This window comes from Pogoniulus pusillus, chromosome Z (genome assembly GCF_015220805.1).
Source record: "Pogoniulus pusillus isolate bPogPus1 chromosome Z, bPogPus1.pri, whole genome shotgun sequence".
NCBI classification, from domain to species: Eukaryota; Metazoa; Chordata; class Aves; order Piciformes; family Lybiidae; genus Pogoniulus; species Pogoniulus pusillus.
This window is the reverse complement of record NC_087309.1, coordinates 87,762,707-87,782,621: the sequence shown is the minus strand read 5'-3', so window position 1 is coordinate 87,782,621 and position 19,915 is coordinate 87,762,707. Positions and strand designations below refer to the sequence as shown.

At 43.6% G+C, this 19,915-nt stretch overlaps 1 protein-coding gene across 1 annotated transcript in view; it reads right to left on the bottom strand.

Annotated features, from left to right (window-relative positions):
- The window catches only part of ABCA1 (ATP binding cassette subfamily A member 1), a 105,723-nt gene extending 88,001 nt beyond the window's left edge, over positions 1 to 17,722 (bottom strand). Inside the window, exons 1-2 of the mRNA XM_064140868.1 lie at positions 17,427 to 17,722; positions 426 to 570 (exon numbers count right to left, since the gene is read on the bottom strand). Of these exons, the coding sequence (XP_063996938.1) occupies positions 426 to 491 (66 nt within the window). The 5' untranslated portion in view covers positions 492 to 570; positions 17,427 to 17,722. The remainder of the gene's footprint in view (positions 1 to 425; positions 571 to 17,426) is intronic.
- Positions 17,723 to 19,915: the final 2,193 nt, after the last annotated feature.

Genomic DNA, 19,915 nt, shown 5'->3' with positions numbered 1-19,915 from the left:
GCAGATTTTTTTTATTGCCATTGCTGCAATTTGCAGCATTCAAAAGCTCTTAAACTCAGGCACACGTTGCTGCAGTCTGGCAATGCCTCACTTGCAGAACGGAGTGGGTCACTGCACAAGTTTTCACTTTACACCTTCCTTGTTGCACATGGCAGTAGTTCAGACTCTGCCTAGTCTGACACAAGTGCTTCAGCACTCCAACACTCACACTGGTACTCAGGACAGAAGTCTTGAGCACCTTCAGGTCCTTTGGTTTCTGCCCACCCACCACTCTCTTCAGTTTGAATTGAGTGTTTCCAAAGGCAGAGCAGTTGCTCTGCCAGGGACCACTGGAGGTAAAACATTAAAATACAGGATGTTTCCCTATTTTGCTTGATGAGCAAGCTACAGCTCATACTTCAAAAACCCCTTGGCCTAATACTTACAGTCTGTCGTCTTCTGTACGTGAAGTTCTTCCATAGCAGCAAGCCCAACTGCGTCCAGAAAGCCATCTTCCTTCAGCAAAGCCTAGGAGCTCTCTGTGCAGCAGGAGTGGCAGTACGCAGCAGTGATGTTGTGGCTGGGCATTAACTAGAGTAGGGGGAGAAAAAGGGACAGCGAAAAGCTTTGTTAGAACAGAAAAAGTTACAAGACAGGGAAAGGCAGAGGCTACACTCTGTGACCCCATGTAACCCTGCAGCACCTCAGGACACTCCCCACCATTGTTGCCAGGTGTCAGTAAGCTTAGATTTAGACTCTCACTGCAAAATCATCTCTTACCTCAGAGCTCTGTGGCACTAAAGAACGCAGTACCCACAGGAAAACAATTTTCTTCTTGCTCAAAATTACAAGGTCAAGAATAACATAGAACAAGGAAAAGAACCATAGGCTCTGAAAGTGGGTTTAGGGACCCTTCTGAATGGGACTGAATCATACCATTCAACTCTTTTGCTTTTACATTTTCTTTCCACATTTACTTTTATAACAGTGAAAATCCTGCTACCAACTTAGGAAAGGCTTTGTTTTGAACCCCACTCAACACCACCACTTCTAGGAGAAAATGCTATTGACTTTGCCAGCAAGAGAGAAATGTCCATTTCCTTCAAGTTAAGTGGCTAAGAATGATCTTTGGATGAAGAGAGTGCATGATTGCTGTTGAGTCAGCATTCAAGTCTTGCAACCATCCTGGCCTTCACTGCTGTTGTGAATTAGGCCCATGCAGTATTAGAAAGCATAGAGGGTTGGAAAACAGGTTCATCTTTTGGTAGCTTCTAGTGACAGCATGGAATGGGCTTGGGTACATTCAAAGTGGAAAGGGGAGCTTATAATATAATAGTTAAATGCCCTTAAACATTTCCCCCCCCCCCTCAAATTAATCTGGCATAACTGAATTTGAGTTTAAGGCCACTTCAGTTTGAAAGCAGTTTCATTCTGAGTAAACATTCACACGGGAATTTAGTTAATCCACATCCTGATTTTTGTTCTGGTGGTAGGCTCAGTGTTAATGGGATAGATAGCAGTTGATCCAAACCGTGAGAGAACCCATCCACTCCAACATCTGCTAAACCAGGAACACACATGCTTTTGATTCTAATGTCCCAGATACCAGTACCCTAGGCTATGAGTCAGAGTTGCATAATTAACTGCAAACTGCATTGAAAAAGTTCTCAAAAATCCATAAATGTGCTAGGGACATGATACTTCCTCAGGAAATGCTCTGACCAGTCCTATACTGGAGTAAGACTAGATAAGAAACTGCCATTCTGGCAATGAATATTCGTAGCCTTGAAGTCTCATCCAAAAGTAAATTCCATTATTAAAATGGCTTGCAGATTAAAAACTTGTCTTTAATAATGTAGGTCTCTGTTACCATTTAAAAGAAAAAGAAAGAAAGAAAAGGCCTAACATGACTAACAAAAACAATTAAACTCATCACACTGAGTTCTGTAGGCAATTACAACACAGTATCACAACAGGCCAACAGTGCTTGTTAATACCGGTACAGGGAAGCAAAGAACAATAATAGAGGCCCACAAAACCCTACAAATAGAACCTCACGTCAGCACACAGGCAGCTGAGTGTATGGTCTGCATGGGCTCATTAACTTCTGCTAGGTACTGCCACAGTCCATTGACACATTGTCTACAGATGCTCCTTTGCAGAGGGATGCCCCAAAGATCTGACGAGAGAGTCTTCCCACCCCTGCCCAATGCCTCCTGCTGCATGCACATCTTGCTGGTAGAGAGTGAATTCCCAAAGACGCTCAGAGTGAGGCACTTCACAGGCTAACTGCACATCCACAGCAGGGTGAAAAGCCTGCCCTCTCAGAGGACCGAGCCCTGGCTGCTGAGGACTGCACACACATGCTCAGGGACTCAAAAGATACCTTTGCTTACAGGTGTTGATACGAGGTGCTTTGCAACATCTCCTGTGCTTGTCAGCATTACATGTTTAGAGCTGCAATTGATGAGCTGTAGAGAGCAATTTAGAGCTGCAGAGATAAAGCTAAGTAGGGAATATTATCACCCCTCCTTTGTAACCCCTTCTGCTGATGCGTTTCTGTTCAGGCTTTAGGGGATCTGGCAACAACCCTACCACGCACCTGGATTGTTGCTGATGCAGTACACAGGCACTCCGTGATCACTAACTCGGTGCAGAATCCTTCACTGAACACTATGAGAACTGCTCTTTTGGGGCATTTTTACATAAGGCTACTTGGTCTGTGGGTCACAGCCCTCTACTTGCTTTGCTGTGCTCTCCAGCACACTTTCTGCCTGAGTCCAACCCTGCTGTCACTAGACAAAAGTTCAACATACAGAAATAGAGGATAGGAAGGGACTGCACAACTTTTTACAATCACTGCTGGTTACGCAACATATCTTATCTTTAGAAGAGTGTTCACAGTACCCACTCCACATTAGCCCCTCTACAATACTGTCAAGTTTCTGTGACAAACTAATTTCCAATGCTTTCCAGCAACTACACCTAAATACAAAACTCCACAAGTATAAAGAGTCACAAGAAGGATTCCAAGAAGGGCTAAAGAGACCTTTGGCATTCTTCTCAATGGAAATTCAGCCAGTGCCTTAATATCCTGCTCAGAACACAAAAAAAGGAAAATGAAGCAGTCTGCGGGATGTTTGAGGTTATGATGGGGTAGCAGGTTTAATACATGTCAGTGAAACTCCAGACATTGGTCCCTCAAAATTGCTGTCACTCTGCAGGGTCCAAAGACAGAAATACTGCTTATAGAGGTTGTAGGGTCCACATTGCACTAGAAAACAGTAGTGAGATAAGGGCACATGTGATCATTTAACACATTTCAGGTGATCAGCAGAAGCCTATGCAGACAGGAACTCAGCCATGGCCATCTGCTTGGACTCCAGCCTTCTAGGGTTATGCTGTTGTCCACTGGAACAAAGCAAATGTCCTGTAAGGACACTTTGCATGGATACAAGTTTCAACTGAAGCAAAAATACTCATCTGTAAGGACTGTACCTGAACACTGGAAAATCTGTTCCAGGTGTAAGCATGACCAGCTAAGCCCCTACATTAAATTTGCAGATAGGGCTTGATACTGAACTAGTCACCAAGATCACAAAACCTGAAACTGAAGTGTGCCTAGTTCTTCTTCCAGACAAGCTGGGGTGACAGCTTCAAAGACACTCTCTGCTCCAGCAACTGTACAGCTTGGGTAATACAGGTTTGTTGACGCTTAGAGCTGTCTTTGATTTTGATCCACAGAAGCTGACATATTTGGTTCACTGCTGATACAAGTTAACTAGACCCACCTGCATTACTAATGCATTGAAAATGCTCTGCAAACTGAGAATGCTGGAGGAAAACTGAGTTAGCATCCTTTCAGATGTTCTCCCAGCTGACAACAGGCAAGAATTGTAAGCCAGGGGTGCAGAGAACTGATAGACCAAACATTCCCAGCTCAGCTGGAGCTGAAGTCCATCTGTAACTTCACTTCATACTTGCCTGGTAAATTCATAGCTGAGAAACTGAAATCCATTGTGTTACTTAGCGCTGCAGCGCAACAACACAAATACCAGCACTTTTCCATAGCTCATTCTTTGAAACAACAACAGGTACCAAGTGATGACTTCTAACATTTACCCAGACCTGTCCAAAGCTAAAGCAGCAATAGTTTTGGACTAAATCAAGAAAATCTGTGTGAATTAATCATCATAACTTAAGTCTTCTGTGGTGTAAAGTACCATAGCCTTAGAGAAGGGGGATTTCTAGCTGCCAGTACTGGGCCCATCCTCTTAAAGTGCAATCTCTTGCTTTCAAAAAGTAGGGAGAAGTCTCTCAAATGCAAGAAACAGTGCAGTTCAGTTGCAGAGAGGTCTTTGTGTAAGACAGTTTTCATATCCAGTCTTTACATTATGTGAATATTGCAAGTTTTCCACTAGAGGTAGATGTCAATATACAGAAATTTTTTGCCTAGAGGCATCAGTCTTACTTCTCGTCATCAGCCACAAATCTGTTTTCATCTAGCTCTCCTTCAGCATTTCTCCAACAATATATGAAAGTCAACTGGAAAACTCAGGCTACTTGGAACACATCAGGGATGACTGAAATTGTCTGCAACTTTGGGGTATGTCAGGCAACTCTCTAGTGGCTGGGGTACACACTCAAACTGAAATCTTATCAGAAATAAACAGATACCATCAGAAAAGGCTGCCTGATAACCAAAATGAGTAATGCATGCTTGGAATAATATCCTGAATCCAGCTCTATGCAACAGCTGGATAAAGCAACAAGCATTTAGCTAACAGCCAGCCAAGAAAAAGTGAAGATTAAGCAGACTTTTTGTATTTAGCCAGCAAATAAATGGTGGGGATCCAGTATGCAGAGGCCTACCAATAGGACATTCAGACTTGTGCACCCTGAACAAGCTATATCACAGGTGTCTTAAGTTTTCCCAGTTCCTAACGTAAAGAACAGGAGACATCACATAAAGGAATCAGAACTACTTCCCCAGATTACTCAGAGAGATCCCTCCAGCCTCTTTCTAAGGAAGAGCTTACCCTTACAATTACAAAAGAGCTTGTTTAGTTTGCAGAATCAGCAGATAACAGAGGACGGGCAGGAGGTGCCGAGCAGTCTGCATACATCCTCTGATCCAGCTTGGGGTCCTTGCTATGATCTTAACAAAGTTGTAACACCTGATAGGTGCCTCTTCTGTTCATTAAGACTGGCAGCCACAATGCTCACCAGCAGAATTGGTACCACAGTCAGGCATGGCTGATTGTGGGCTTGCCAGCAGTAATCCACACTTTCTGTTTACCAGCTGCTAGCAGCCATAGAACCATAGAATCAACCAGGTGGGAAGAGACCTCCAAGATCATCCAGTCCAACCTAGCACCCAGCCATATCCAGTCAACTACACCATGGCACTAAGTGCCTCAGCCAGTCTTTTCCTGAACACCTCCAGGGACGGTGCCTCCACCACCTCCCTGGGCACAGGATCCACATGCTTGTGAAATGATCTGCCTTTGCAGAAGATTCCCTACACGTGACATTTCCTCCTGCTGCAGAAACTCAGCACAGCCTCTAGACCCACATGGCTGCCAGTTCATCTTACTGTGCAATTTGGAAAACTACTCAACAGAAACTTAGACTACAGGCTAGCTTCTGAAAACACTGATAGTGAATCACATACTTGGACCAACCCCTGCTTTCTACATCAGTGCTACCCAGTACTTGGAAGCAGAACAACTGTTGAAGAGCCCATTAGCTGGTGTGCCAAGAGTTTCCAGACCCAGCTCATCTTGAATATAAAGCAATGTGATTTTTACATCTGTAGATTTAAAAACGTAAAATGCTCAAGTGGCACAGATACAGTTCCCTACCCCCTTGCCTGGTGTCTGTGCTAAGTAAACATAAAACAGCCTTCAAAAGCAGCTTTCTGCAAACAATGCAGCTGTTTGCTTTCCTTGGGGGGGGGTGGGAGGGAATTAAAAAAAAAAAAAAGAAAGAGGGGAAAAAAAGAAACACACGCACGAAAAAAAAAAAACACCAAAAAAAAACAAAAGAAGCCACAAACCCACCACACCTTTCCCCCAGAGAAGAAATCAGTACTTAGACAGGGAACAAAGTGAACTTATCAAACGTTATGAGACTGGAACATTTAAGGATTCTGCCAAAGAGCTATAGAATTTTTACGTCTCCAGAACTGACTTCAATCCAGTTCTGGTCAGCAAAGCTAAAAGCTTTTACTGGTTGATGACAATTCAGTGGCCCTCGCTTTGCAAACCCTGCCCAGTTCTCTCGGTCAGATTTTCACATCACAAAAGCTACTACCACGGGCAGCTCTCCACAGATCAAGTGGCCATGGAGAGAATACCAATCTAATATTTAGAGATGATGCATTTATGAAGGGAAAAAATGCATTATCTGCTGGACACAGCAGGGTTTTGAGCTACTCTTGTCAGTTCTGTTCCTCTCCGATGAGCAGACAGTACAGTACACTTCATGCTTTCTGCCTCAAACAGAAGTTGTGCTTTATTCCTGTAGCTTTTGCCTATGTATATATATCAAGCCACAGAAGACCTACTTTGCAAGAAAAGGGCAAACTAAAGCACAAACTCCAGATTCCAGCAGAAATATTCTTCTTTAGGAACACTGAGAAATATCTTAACATTTCATTCCTTCTAGGCAGCTTCAGGCTTCATTTTATGGAGCAAACAATAGCAAGATCCATGACAGCTCAGCAAAGCTCGGATCCAAGGCCAAAGTCCCCTTGTGCTCCATATAACATCAGCTGGGAGCAGGTCTCCACAGTGAGTGCTGAAGAAGGACAGAAAGCCCTGCCTTGCACCATATTGACTCAAGGCAAATCACCAGAGAACTAGTGGCCTGATGGGCATTTGGATAACAGAAGTGCAAATTAAGCCAAAAGCCACAAACTAAATCCACATCACCCATATCAGAGGTCTCACATCTTGGTCACTTCTCTACAGAGCACCAAGATTTCAATTCTTACAGCACAAAAGCTAAAAGCAAGATATTGACTCTCGCACAACTACGGATATCCACTTTGTACAAACTATTACTGTGCAAGACCATAAGGAGGTCTTACAGCACACGTATTTGGAGGACATCTTCATCATAAATTCTACAGTCCTCATAAAGCATTTTGAAACTATGCAACTTCAAATGAGACTAAAGGAGAAGGAAAACCAGCATTAGTCCCAACTCTGTTGAGATCACATTAGATATAGAGCAGCTATGAACAAATGCAGCAAGTTTTTCTAATGCCTCTAGTGACCCAGTTGGAGATAGCAACCATAGCAGAAAGCAAACACCTGAAGAATCTGAATTAATGTTCATTCCATTGTCAAAACAACTCACATAAATGTTGCAGAACTCATAGAAGCAAATTCAACATTCTCCTCTCTGAAGTTTTCAAGTAATCAAAATGCTTACAACATCTACTGGAGCTCTAAGAAAAGAGAAGAAACTGACACTCAAACAATAATTTTACAGGGTTTGACAGGAATAAGAGTATTGCTCTTTTAGAGTTGTCTTTTATCCCAAAGAGCCTGAACTAAGTTATAAAAAAGTGTTATGAGAAGCATTAGCAGCAACAAGAGTTCAAACAACTCACCTGATGCCACAAGCAAAGTAAAGACAAAGATGAGAATGTGGCCACCAGACCCCTACACGTTTGTCTCCTCGCTTAAGCACTGTTAGCCTCTGCAGCAATCACAAGCAATGCAGGATCAGCAGCGGAGGTGTGAGCTTTGAACCTGTGGTCTGCAGGACTGTTATCAGCGTAGCCACACAGACACTAAAAGCAGGTCTTTCGTAACCTTCCCACAGAGGACATTTCTTTCCCATTTGCCAAATTTGTCTTGGACGCATAGTTTCCCCTTCCATCTAAAAAGTCATTCAGTGAGAAATGTTTTCCTCTTGAAAATCGTCTGGGGCACATCACAGGGTTTACATAAAACACCTTGTTGCTAACAATATGATTGGAGAGCTTCTCAGCCAGCAGGCAAAAATTTCATTAGGACCACCAGCAATAACACTTGGAAGACAATTCTTGGCAAGATCCTCTACTACTGTGCTTACTAATACTGAATGCAGCTAGCATGCTGCTTTCAACACAGCCATCCATCTGCCCCCTAAACAACGATTCCTACCAGAGACATACTTTAAGATGCACCTTCGTGATAATCCACAACCAGCTTAACTCATTTGAGTTAAGAGAGGAACATCATATTCTGTAAAAATAATATCTAAGGATAGTGCCAAAAATGTCAGGAAGATGATGAAACAGTCTCATGGAATCTCTCCAGAAAACTGGCACCTCTGGCCCAGAAAAACACAAGACACGCATAACATCTCACTCATCCACAGGATTATTTGGGCAGCATGCATACAGCTACAAACCCCTGAATAAATTGCTTCCCTTTGTTACCTGAAGGGAGCAAAACCTCACAGAGGACTGCAGACAATCTGTGGAAAAGGAGTTCTTCCTTTAGCCCAGGCTGATAATAAAATACATATTCATGACCTACTTTAACTGCTGCCATTGAAACAACTAGTGACATAACCCAAGCCCAATGCTAGGTTGAGCCAAGTACACCACACAGAGAATGGAGCCTAGATCTTGCTCTGGTAGGAGTCTGAACTAATACAATGATGCGCTAGGGGCAGAAATCCAAGTTCCCAACTATTTATTTGGGCAAAATGGCAAGGGGTATCTAAAGATATTCAATCTTGGCACTAGGACAGGGCAAATGGATTTTTTCAAAAGTCAGTGTATTACATCTTGAGGCTTTCTGAATGTTCCACTATGAACAGCTGAGCAGATAATCATTCTGGAAGACCTGACCCAGAATTAACATAATGAGGAATTAAGTAGCCTGGCCCTACAGTGTTCACAGTATGCACCTTCTGTCCTCTGTCAAAGCCAAACTCCTAAGAGGCATTTCTGGGCCATAGGTGGGCCCATTCCCAACCATCAGAAATAAATCACAGGGTACACTTTCCCAAAGAGTCAGGCACCAGCTTACAAAGTACTCCATAATACAAATTCAACTACGTTTTCCAAAGCACTCAGTGCCTCCTCAGATGCATGCAGGAAGGCAGATTTTCAGCAGTGGCTGATGTTTTATAAGCTTCCCCTGTGACACAACTTGCGAAGCTGTTTGAAAACCTGTCTCAGGTTGCAAAGGAACAGTGTCTGCTTATGATTATGACAAAAAAAAAACACAAACCTGCTTCTCATTACTTCTAGCATGTTCAAAAAGCTCACAGGTGAACACAAGCACAGTTCCAATGCGGTGAAAGATGTTCAAGCTTGCATGCACCGCAGCTGAACCTGGCCAAAGAAATGCACGTGCAACTGGCTGTGCCATAGGCTTAGGAAAGAGGAATTGCCTAAAAGTCAAGTGTAATGCTTAATATGAAATGTAGTCATCTATTTTACAAAAATCCAACTTCCACTGGAAGATTGTGAAATACAGAAAGCATTTCAACAGGACACTGAACGTCCTCTACTTCACCCATTTAAAAAAAGAAAAAAAAAAAAAGGGGGGGGGGGGGGGGGGGGAGGGGGAAGAGCAGCCAAAATCTAGTCCATTCTTTGTCAAAAAACAAACACAAAAGCTGATTTGCTTTACCACGGCCAATGTCCAAGAATCCATAGTCCATATTAGCAGACCTTTTTTTTTTTTCTTTCTTTCTTTCTTTCTTTCTTTTTTTTTTTTTTTTTTTTTTTTTTTGGCTCTCAAAGAATGAGTTATTCTGTACTAGAATCTAGAAATAATAGCACATACTGCCAAAATAAAACTGCAAAATGTAAGCTCGATTCATGCCATTATGCTGTGATCTCTGAGCAACTCTAGTATTGCCAGTAAAATGTCTGCAAAAAGCTGCACTACACAGACTCAGTCACTTTTTCCAGCTGATGATGCATCCTGTGTAAGGACAGTATCCCTCAAACTAGGGGGAAAAAAAAAGTTGAGAACTTCATATTGCAAAAGACACTTTTCTGCTTGGGATCAAGCTAAAGTGGACAAAGAATCCAGGGCTCTCCCAAGAAAGCTGTCAGCCTCATCAGCTATGAGGAAAAGAAAGCCAGAAGCTCAGAGGGTGTTAGGACTGAAAATTTTTGACCACCATCCCTCCCAGAGCACATCCTGATCACTGAATTACTTCGGATAAAACAGCTGTACATCTGGTTTAACAAAGTCTAACGCTGAAAGGTGTAGCACAATCCTCCTGCAGAGAGGCTGCAGCATCACTGGCATGCTTCTATCTTCTACTCAGTGAAGTTACCAAGCCCTGAAAACTTCGGCATCACATTCACAAGTTGAGTTGTTGAGTTTTTGAGGGTGTTTTGTTGCTGTTGTTGTCATTTTGGGGTTTTTTTTGTTGTTGTTGGGGGAGTGTGTGTTTTTTGTTTGGTTGGTTGGTGTCCTTTTTAGTTGCTTATCTGGGGGGTTGGTGGTGGTTTTATTGGTTTTCTTTTGTTTAATGGAGTGTCTTCTTCTTGTTGTTTTTTGTAAACTGCTCTTCTCCTGGGGAGAAAACATGGATACAAACTGTGCCCAGTACAAGACTAAACTGCAGGTTCAAGTGTATGCCTGCCTTGTAACATCATCATCACCATTTGGAACCATCATGGGAAAAAAACAGTGCCTATATAACAATGCAAAAAACAACATGGCTTGTACTGTAGGAAACATCCAAGTGGTGCCTTTGAGATTCACTGACATAAAGAACAAGCTGTCTGTTAAGCTTGATAACTCGAAGCACAAGCTTGTCTATTAAGCTTGTTGAAACACTAACAATGGTTACACAGGTAAAATGACAGCAGAAGAAACAAAATACCCTGAACTATGCAGAAAAGCATTGGCCAAGAAAAACCCTCTAGCATGGTGAAAGAAAATTGTATTGTCAAAAAACCCCCCAAATTTCAACAAACTGATAAAAGAGTAGCACTTAGCAGCCATTGTCAGCAGCTTGAGTAGAGTTTGATGTTTTGAAGTCTACCACAGACCCTAAACAACATCAAGGCTACCATCTAACTGTATAGATTTGGAAGCTAGTAATTCACTGAAGTGATAAACAGATGTCCAAACACTTTTGAAAGCAGTGCATGTTAGCCATCAAGAGGAATGAATTTCTGATCAATGTTGGCAACTGATAGAGAGTTCAATACCCACATTATCTCTGGACTTATTCATAGGAGAATATAAAAATAATTGCCACATGTGATAAGACAGAAGCTCGCGTGCCTGCTCTGACAGGTGTGGCACAGGGCAGCTAGCTGGGAGCACTGCCAGAAACCATGTGCCAATCTTCCCTGTTTTGCCTGATTCACAGTGGAAACTGCTGTTCCACATACTTAGTATTCTTCAGCTCCAGCAGCACAATCCCATAGTCCCACTGCTGAAGCTTTAATCCTGAGAGACAGCATGATAGCAAACAGATGTGACAAAGCTAATGTATGCCTATTCTACCATCATGCACATACAGTCCTAAATCAGAGAGATGGCAAAATTTGTTCATCTCCTAAGATACCTTGTAAGGCAGGGCTCAGGACAGAGTTCCATTAATTTGCTGCAATAGTTTCAAGCAGAGAGGTGAAGAGCTGTGGTCTACTCTATTTCAGTCAAATAACTTGGAACAGAAAACAGTTTAGGTGAGTGAAAAAGTGTCATGAAGTTGCAGAAAGAAAAACAATAAGCCTGCAAGAGAGAAATGAAAACAAAAGCTTTGCGGGTTTTTTTAATGGATACAGGATCCACAACATGCATTTTTTGTTGAGCTTAGGATATCCTTAATGGTAGAATCATAGAATCAACCAGGTTGGAAGAGACCTCCAAGATCATCCACTCCAACCTAGCACCCAGCCCTATCCACTCAGCTAGACCATGGCACTAAGTGCCTCATCCAGGCTTTTCTTGAAGACCCCCAGGGATGGTGCCTCCACCACCTCCCTGGGCAGCCCATTCCAATGCCAGTCACTCTCTCTGGCAAGAACTTCCTCCTAACATCCTCCTATACCTACCCCGGCACCACTTGAGACTGTGTCCCCTTGTTCTACTGCTGGTTGCCCAGGAGAAGAGGTCAACCCCCACCTGGCTACAATGTCCCTTCAGGTAGTTGTAGACTACCTGTTCCCCCAGAGTTAGTGTATGCTCCCCAAGACAATCCAGCTGACTGCAGTCCACATACAACTACAATTGGTAAGACAGATGCAGTATTACAGAATATTGAATAAACATGTCACAAGAACTAGGAATGAAGCTCTGGAAAACATGGCAATCAGGAGAACAAAAAAGTAACCTGGGGAGGGAGAAAAGAAAAGAAAGAAAAAGGAAAACCTGAAGAAATCTGAAAGCAGAGGGTATATGGGTGATAGTATCAGTTTTCCAGAAGAATGAAGCAAGTCTCTATCTCCCCAAACACAGCAAAAAATCTGTTGCTTACTTTAGGTCGAGCATTTAAATGTAAGTCTGGGAGTGCTGGGTTGGGGGAAGCAGTAGGAAATATTTCTGATTTAATAAAGAATAATCAATCTCAAATACTTTAAACCAAAGAAATTAGATTAAAAGCACATTGTCCACTGGTGGACCAAATAAACAAATGCATTATGAACTTACTTTTTTTTTTTTTTTTTTTTTGTAGGAATATTTCAATTAGAGGAATAGATTTTGAACTTTGACTCCTGTGCTGATACCAGAATGAAATGTCAATGTGTCTGCACTCTGAAAAGGTTGATGCTGCTTTATTTTTTGGATAAGGAGAGGTTTTGGTTTTTTACAATCCACTCAAGTTTGGTCCTAACTCTGCTTTTATCTGCAGCCATAGCCAAACTCTTGTTAAAGGAACATCATTACAGCATGGGGAAGGAGAAAAAAAAACATGCTGATTGTATTCCCCATGAATGCAGCTCTCAAACAGAAGAATATGTACAATTTTATTGGATTTTTTTTTTTTTTTGCAGACACACAGAACTTAAAAAAAAAATGTGAAAAGACAGATGAAAAAGCAGATGTCACATCTGAAAACCTAGGAATCAAACCCAGGTTTCCGACACTAGCAACACAGACTACAATGTTGAAAGACATGTTGCCTCCTGCAGGTGAGAAGAAGCACACTTTCACTTCTACTATGAAGAATACAATCTTTCCTCATGTCATTGCTGTCAGCTAGGAAGAAATGGGCAAGCCATCACAAAGTGGGCTCAGGTGCTGGGAATCAGATTGTCCTGGGCCCTAGTCCTGCTCTTGTCACCTACACCACTACCACTGCAGCTGCTCTGACACCTTCTACATGGCTTAATTTTGGCTTTTACTAAGCAAGCAACCAAGAACCCTACAGAGTGTATTAGTTGCACAGTTTGCTTTCCTGCTCCTGGTAGCAACAGTTCATTTGGAAATGGGCTAGTAAAACTGCAGATTATTTCAGGGAGCAAGCAAGTAAGGTGGTAACAGGTTTTGGCCACCTCATCTTCCAAATAGTCCTGCATGCTGTTTGCTAAAAAGGAAACCACACCTCCAGAATGATCTCTGAACTGTGGTCAGAGGCTCTGACTTTGTTTGTTCTTTCCCAGAGAATGACCTTGTTATCTAGCCCAAACCAGAATGGTCTTGGAAATGCTCTTTTGCTCTCCTTTTCCCATCTAATATCAGCTGCTCCCTAACAAAGTTAGGACAACGCAGGCCGATCTCATTGCATTAAAGCTCTGCTAAGCAACACTCCTCCAGAAAATAACAAAGAGGAGAAAGGTCAGCTTCTGTGCAGATATTTATGCCATCTGAACTGATTTGCATTCTTATTATCCATAATCAAGTTTTTTTCACTAACAATCCAATGAGTAAAGATCTGAATTTTTCCTACAATATTAGCCCATTGTGTCAGGAAAGCTGCATCAACAGTTTTCCTTCCCACTCGGTCTTGCTCTCAGTCCTAGAGGCAGGCTCACATGCTTCCCCTCTCCCCACCCAGTGATACATGCTAAAAAAGACACTAGATTCACAGCCACCTAAAGAAACAGACCCAGGGCGGGGGGGAATAGAGATTGGGATATTCCAATCAGAAATTCAAATTGTGGTAGTTCAGAGTTGTTCTGTATAACTTTTGTACAGCAAATGGAAATTCACAACATGTAAGCTACAAAATATGAAATCTTAGCTTTTTTTTTTTGCACTGAGCATCATTTGTACAGTCTTACCATGGTATTTTTAACCTATACTTACTAACTGAAGATGTGTGTGCTCCTTGACTATGCAGACAACACAAATCCTCAACTAGCATAAATGTAAGACAAGAGAGAGTGAATTTCTACCATGTCAAACCTGGAGAAAGTGAGCGGAGTCCCTGCCTACCTCAGATGAGAAAAGAAAATCTGTCCCATATATATGCTATTGGAACATTGCATTCTGACTCTAGTCTCTCTTACAGCAAGAGTCATCAAGAATAACCAGCCTAATAAAACCATGCTAGTGTTTGGTCAGCCATGGCCTCTGGACTTGTTTCAGTATTTGGTGTGCTGCCCAGCCTAGAAGACCTATATAAACACCAAGGGTGCTTGCTCCAAGGTTACTTAAACAAAACCTTAAGTCTGGTTCCGTTTCTGCTCTGCTCATCATCTTTCTGCTGGCACCAGTGCTCACAAAGCCATGGGGACACAGGACACTAAGGGGGTGGGGGAGGGGGGGCGGGGGAGGAGAGAGCACAAAGCACCAGGCTAAAAGAAGAGAGCTTGTTCTCCCTGAGTTGGTGAACTCCAGTGCCAACTGGGAGGGTAAAATGGATGGGGAGAAAAAAAGAGAATGGGCAGTCCAGGGAAGGGAATGAAGCAGGACCATTACCAGCTCACTAGTAGCCTTCAATTACTCTGGATTAAAGTTCTGGACAAACCACACCCTAAGAAACACTGCGCCTGCATGGTGCAACCCGTGTGATAAACACTACTAGCGCTGATCACCCCTGGCCAGAGGTGGAAGAGTTCAGTACTGATCCTCCTCCTCTTTGTGGGTCTCTGTCAGGTGAACTCATTGATGAGACAGCAAGCTGAGAGAGATGAAAACAAGGAAAGATCTGCTTTCTGAATTGCATGTCTTACACTTCATTAGTGCATGAAAATGCACCAGTCCTAGAATCTCCAGATTCTATTGCTGCTTTCCTCAAGTCACTGAGCCTTACTCCTGAATCATAGCAGTTTTACCCTCTCACTTCACAGGGTGAAGTTCAGCCTAAGGAATGATAGGAAAAAAGGCTGTTCCTTGAACAGAGGCCAAAATACTGCTGACCCTTCCCCCCTCCCCACCCCACCCCCCCCCCCCTTAAACTCAGGGTATTTCACCTTCTGTAGTTAGCCTTTAAACATGCACCACTCTTAAGTATACCACGATGACAGGTGTCGAATTCGGTGCCACATCAAGTCTCTGCTGGCAGCAATAGCACTGAGCTAAACTCGTGTTTGAAAACAAATTTAGCATTACAAAAAGGCTTGCCAGCTATAAATGCACCTCAGTCTTACTGGGTGAAGAAACAGTAAAGCAGTTTTCAAAGTACCTCCTTACCCTATGTAGATGTATTCAGAGGAAGATTGGAATTGACAGCCAAAAGTTTTCTCTAAGTCCTACAAACACCAAAATCTTACATACTTGATGTGTTTGTTTCACTGAAATATCATATGGCTAATTGTACTCTGGCAGCAATTTCTTGTGAGCAGTTGGGACTACCTGCTTGATTATTACAGTCTAATCTCACATGATGACAGCAGGTATCTCCTCAGAATACCTACAGCAAGCATAAAAAAACCATACTGCTTTTTTTTTTTTTTTTTTTTTTTTTTTTTTTTAATGCTAGGTATTCTCAATTTAGAAAATTCAGGTTCAGTTCTACCATACAGTTCTTGCATTCCACACTACCACATTGGAAGTTGACTTCTAATTCTTACCATAATGGGGCCTACCAAATTACAGTAACATGAGAAAAAAAGGTGCTCCCATGTAATGAGTTAAAAGGCATCAGACCCCAGCGCCCTTACTTCTCAAGAACATATTACGTACATTTTGTTTCCCATTATAAATTTATTACATAAATCAAGATTGAAATCTGCACAATGCATTGTGAAGATCCATCAACAGCATTTGTGTCTGAAACACACCGCGGAGTCCCAGATGGTGCCCATTTGACTTAATAGCCTACAGAGGCATCCTAGAGTCACGCACTGATCTGTGTTTGGGGAAAGACTCAACACACATAGCCGTTCCCACTCGGTAGGGAGGCAAGCTGTGTCACAAGATCCAAGCACAAAAAGCATTTGCACTGAATGTTTACTACCATGACCCTCTTTCAAAACTGAGCAAGACTGCTCCATTACAAAAGCCTCTCAACAGCAAGCTCGGCCATCTGTTGTTACTGGAACATCCCCAAGATATGGCTGTACTCCGCAGTGCAAGCACCAACTCATTTTCAAAGGCACCGCCAAAATGAGTTTTTATGTGCTAATCCATATCAGTAATTTTCAAGAATGTCCAACTCATCTTTAGGCTTCAGTTTAGCACATGTTTACGAGCATGTAAGCACATGTTGACACCTCTGTGGCTTCAGCAGTGTCTGTTCCAACAGACTAAAGATCAGCTTCGTTCTAAGTAAGTTAATTGTAACAACTGTAAAATCTCCAGGGCCAACAGCAGGGGAGCACCCCTGGTTTATGTTTAACACAGGCAAAAAACCTCTGTTTACGCTGAACTTTTACCGTAGAATTGGGAGTATCTTTCCTGATACATTTTAAGTACCTGGGCAGTCATGCATCTCCAAGAACCAAGCATCAGTGTTTTTCAGCAGTTGGGCAACAAGCTGCAGTGGAGCAGTCCATACCTAACAGCAGTCTGCACGCAGACGCAGGGTTCGTTGCACATAACCGAACCTCCTCTGCCCATGACAAAACCGCCCGAATCGATCTTTTATTTTTACACTCCCACATGAGCCCAAGGCGCTCCACTCTGCCCACACGACTTCACAGCCCTCAGAGGATTCACCTAAGAGCGACGGGGCTGAGAACTCTGTTGTTGTCTTCTAGCGCCCACCAGGGCTGGAAGAGGCAGCGGTAAGGTGAGCCGCCCTACGCGAGAGCTGCTACGGCAGAGCTGCCTCGCTCAGGAAAAGATAAAATTGAATTATTACTAAATAAATAAGCACATACAGATTAACAAAAATCCAAGTCATTATTAGCCCCTTCCCGTTCCCCCTCTAGTACTTAAGCAGTCTTTCGCGACACGCTCCTAACACGCTGGGCACTGAGAGCGGCACCAAACCGAAAACAAAAGCTAACACCCTCAGTTATTTGCTTGGTTTTGTGCTCTCGCTTTATGCCGCTTGCTCTAAGCGGAGCGGAAACAGGCAGAGAAGCTTCCCCAGACAGCTACCCGCGGCGCGACCGCCCTGCCGCCGCCTACCTCCCCGGCCGGCAGCCGCCGTCGGTCCCGCGGGGAGCCGAGCCGAGCCGAACCGCTGCCCGTCTCCGCGCTGCCTGCTCCGCTGCCTGCTCCACTCCCTGCCCCGCTCCGCTGCCAGAGGCCCAGGTCCTGCAGCGCCTCTTATAGGACGGCACGGAGCTGCCTGCGGTCGGGGTGACCGCCCCTTCCACGGCCGGTGCCGCCCAAGAATCTACTTTCCCCCTTTCCTCTGCTGTATTCTCTTCTCGTCTTCCTCTTTACCTTCTTTCCTCTCTTCTCTCTCTCTCTTTTTGCCTTTTTTTTTTTTTTTAATTTTATCCCCCCCCCCCCCCCTTCTCCTTTTCCCTCCGCAGCTGCTGTTGAAGGGTGGAGAGGGCGAGTACGTGGGGACGCGGCGATTTACATGTGGGCGTGAACATTGCAGCCAAAAACAAACTGTGAGGCTTCGTATGCCAGCCCCGGCCCCCTTCTCTCGGAGCACTCTGCTTGTTTTTTTGCGGGACTCCGCGCTCCTCTTCCCGCTCCTGCCACTCGACGGCCCCTTCCTACGGACAAAAAGAGCAGAAACCCGGGCACTGGGTTACCTGCGAGCTCACCGCGCTCCCACCACCTTCAGATTCATGCTTGCTCCTCTCCGGCATCTTCAAACCTGAGACAGTACAAGTAGGGCACAGATGCATCCTCATCTCTCTGCCTACACAGTATACCAACGGCGCTGGTGTAGCAGGAATCAATCCATAATAACTAACTTCGCCAAGACCAGAATTTGACCCCGTGTCCCGTACGACAAGTGAAAGATCCGTGAAAGCTAAAACCTTGATACTTACCCATAAATAAGGACAGTGACAATCCTTGGTGAAAACTATTCACAAACTCCAAAAATAAAGGTCCACAATGCTCAAATTTGTCACGCCCCAAACACAAAATCCATAAATGATGTCATGCTTTTAGCTACCTGAGAAAGAGCCTGTGCTATCGATCTTAGCATTCTCAAGTAGCGTAGAGTGTCACAGTGCCTTGTACTCACAAATGGGCTCCTCCCCTCCACCCATCATGCAACATCTTCCAAGTCTTAAGCTCATAACATGGGACGAACACTTAGAAAACATTGCAGTATAATCTGTGACAGCAGTGCATTTCCAGTGCATAAAATCCTCGGCGAATGAAAACAAGTAAGGCACGAAAGGCAGACAACTCTACATTATGGTTCCCTCTACAGACATAATGCACCACCAGTGCCCTCACACTGCTAATGCTTTACCTTATTATGAGCAATCAGGATGATGCATGGTTACTGAGGGAACTGAGTCTTCGAGTTTCCTGATTTGTATTTTGATGCTCAGCCTACCGTTGCTGTATTTATTTCTTCGAGTGGCACAGAAATACAAATACCTGAAAGAAAACAGCAGAGAACCTGGATTCACTGTAATCTGAAATAATACTCTGCACTGGAGTCTCACATACAGCAGTAAACATTTGAACTCACAATGCAGATTCCTCTGTACTGAAAAAAAAAATCCTGACAGGTTCATTTCAGCAGTGACCCAAGCTCCTTTTTGTAGTCACCAGGTCACAGAGAGGTTCAGAGACAGATGAAAGGAAAACATTCCAAGTTCCAATCTTAATTTCCCCAGTATAATTCCTACATTAACTTCACTGACTTAAATGGATTCACTCTGTACATTTATCTGTGTGTGAAAATGAAATAAAACTTGTGTCTTCAGTGCACAAATGGCCCTGTGTGCTTTTTACCATATATTAGAGCTTTCCACCCTCACACAGTTACAAACATTTGCTGAACTGTAACTTCAAATCTTAAAATAATTTAAATGTATTTACTCAGAACACAGGGAGAATAAGCACATTTCATCTACTGTCAGGAGAGTGTTAATGCTCATCTTACAGAGTAAACCATCTGAAAGAGAGAGGGATATACTAGAGTTTTCAGAAGAATTACTGCCCTGACATAGAATCATAGAATCAAGCAGGTTGGAAGATACCTCCAAGATCATCCAGTCCAACCTAGCACCCAGCCCTGTCCAGTCAACTAGACCATGTCACTAAATGCCTCATCCAGGCTTTTCTTGAACACCTCCAGGGATGGTGACTCCACCACATCCCTGGGCAGTCCATTCCAATGCCAATCACTCTCTCTGGGAAGAACTTCCTCCTAACATCCAGCCTAGACCTCCCCCAGCACAACTTGAGACTGTGTCCCCTTGTTCTGTTGCTGATTGCTGGGAGAAGACACCAACCCCCACCTGGCTACAGACTCCCTTCAGGGAGTTGTAGACAGCAATGAGGTCACCCCTAAGCCTCCTCTTCTCCAGGCTGCACACCCCCAGCTTCCTCAGCCTCTCCTCATAGGGTTTGTGTTCCAGGCCCCTCACCAGCTTTGTTGCCCTTCTCTGGACATGTTCCAGAACGTCAACATCTCTCTTGAATTGAGGAGCCCAGAACTGGACACAGTACTCAAGGTGTGGCCTGAC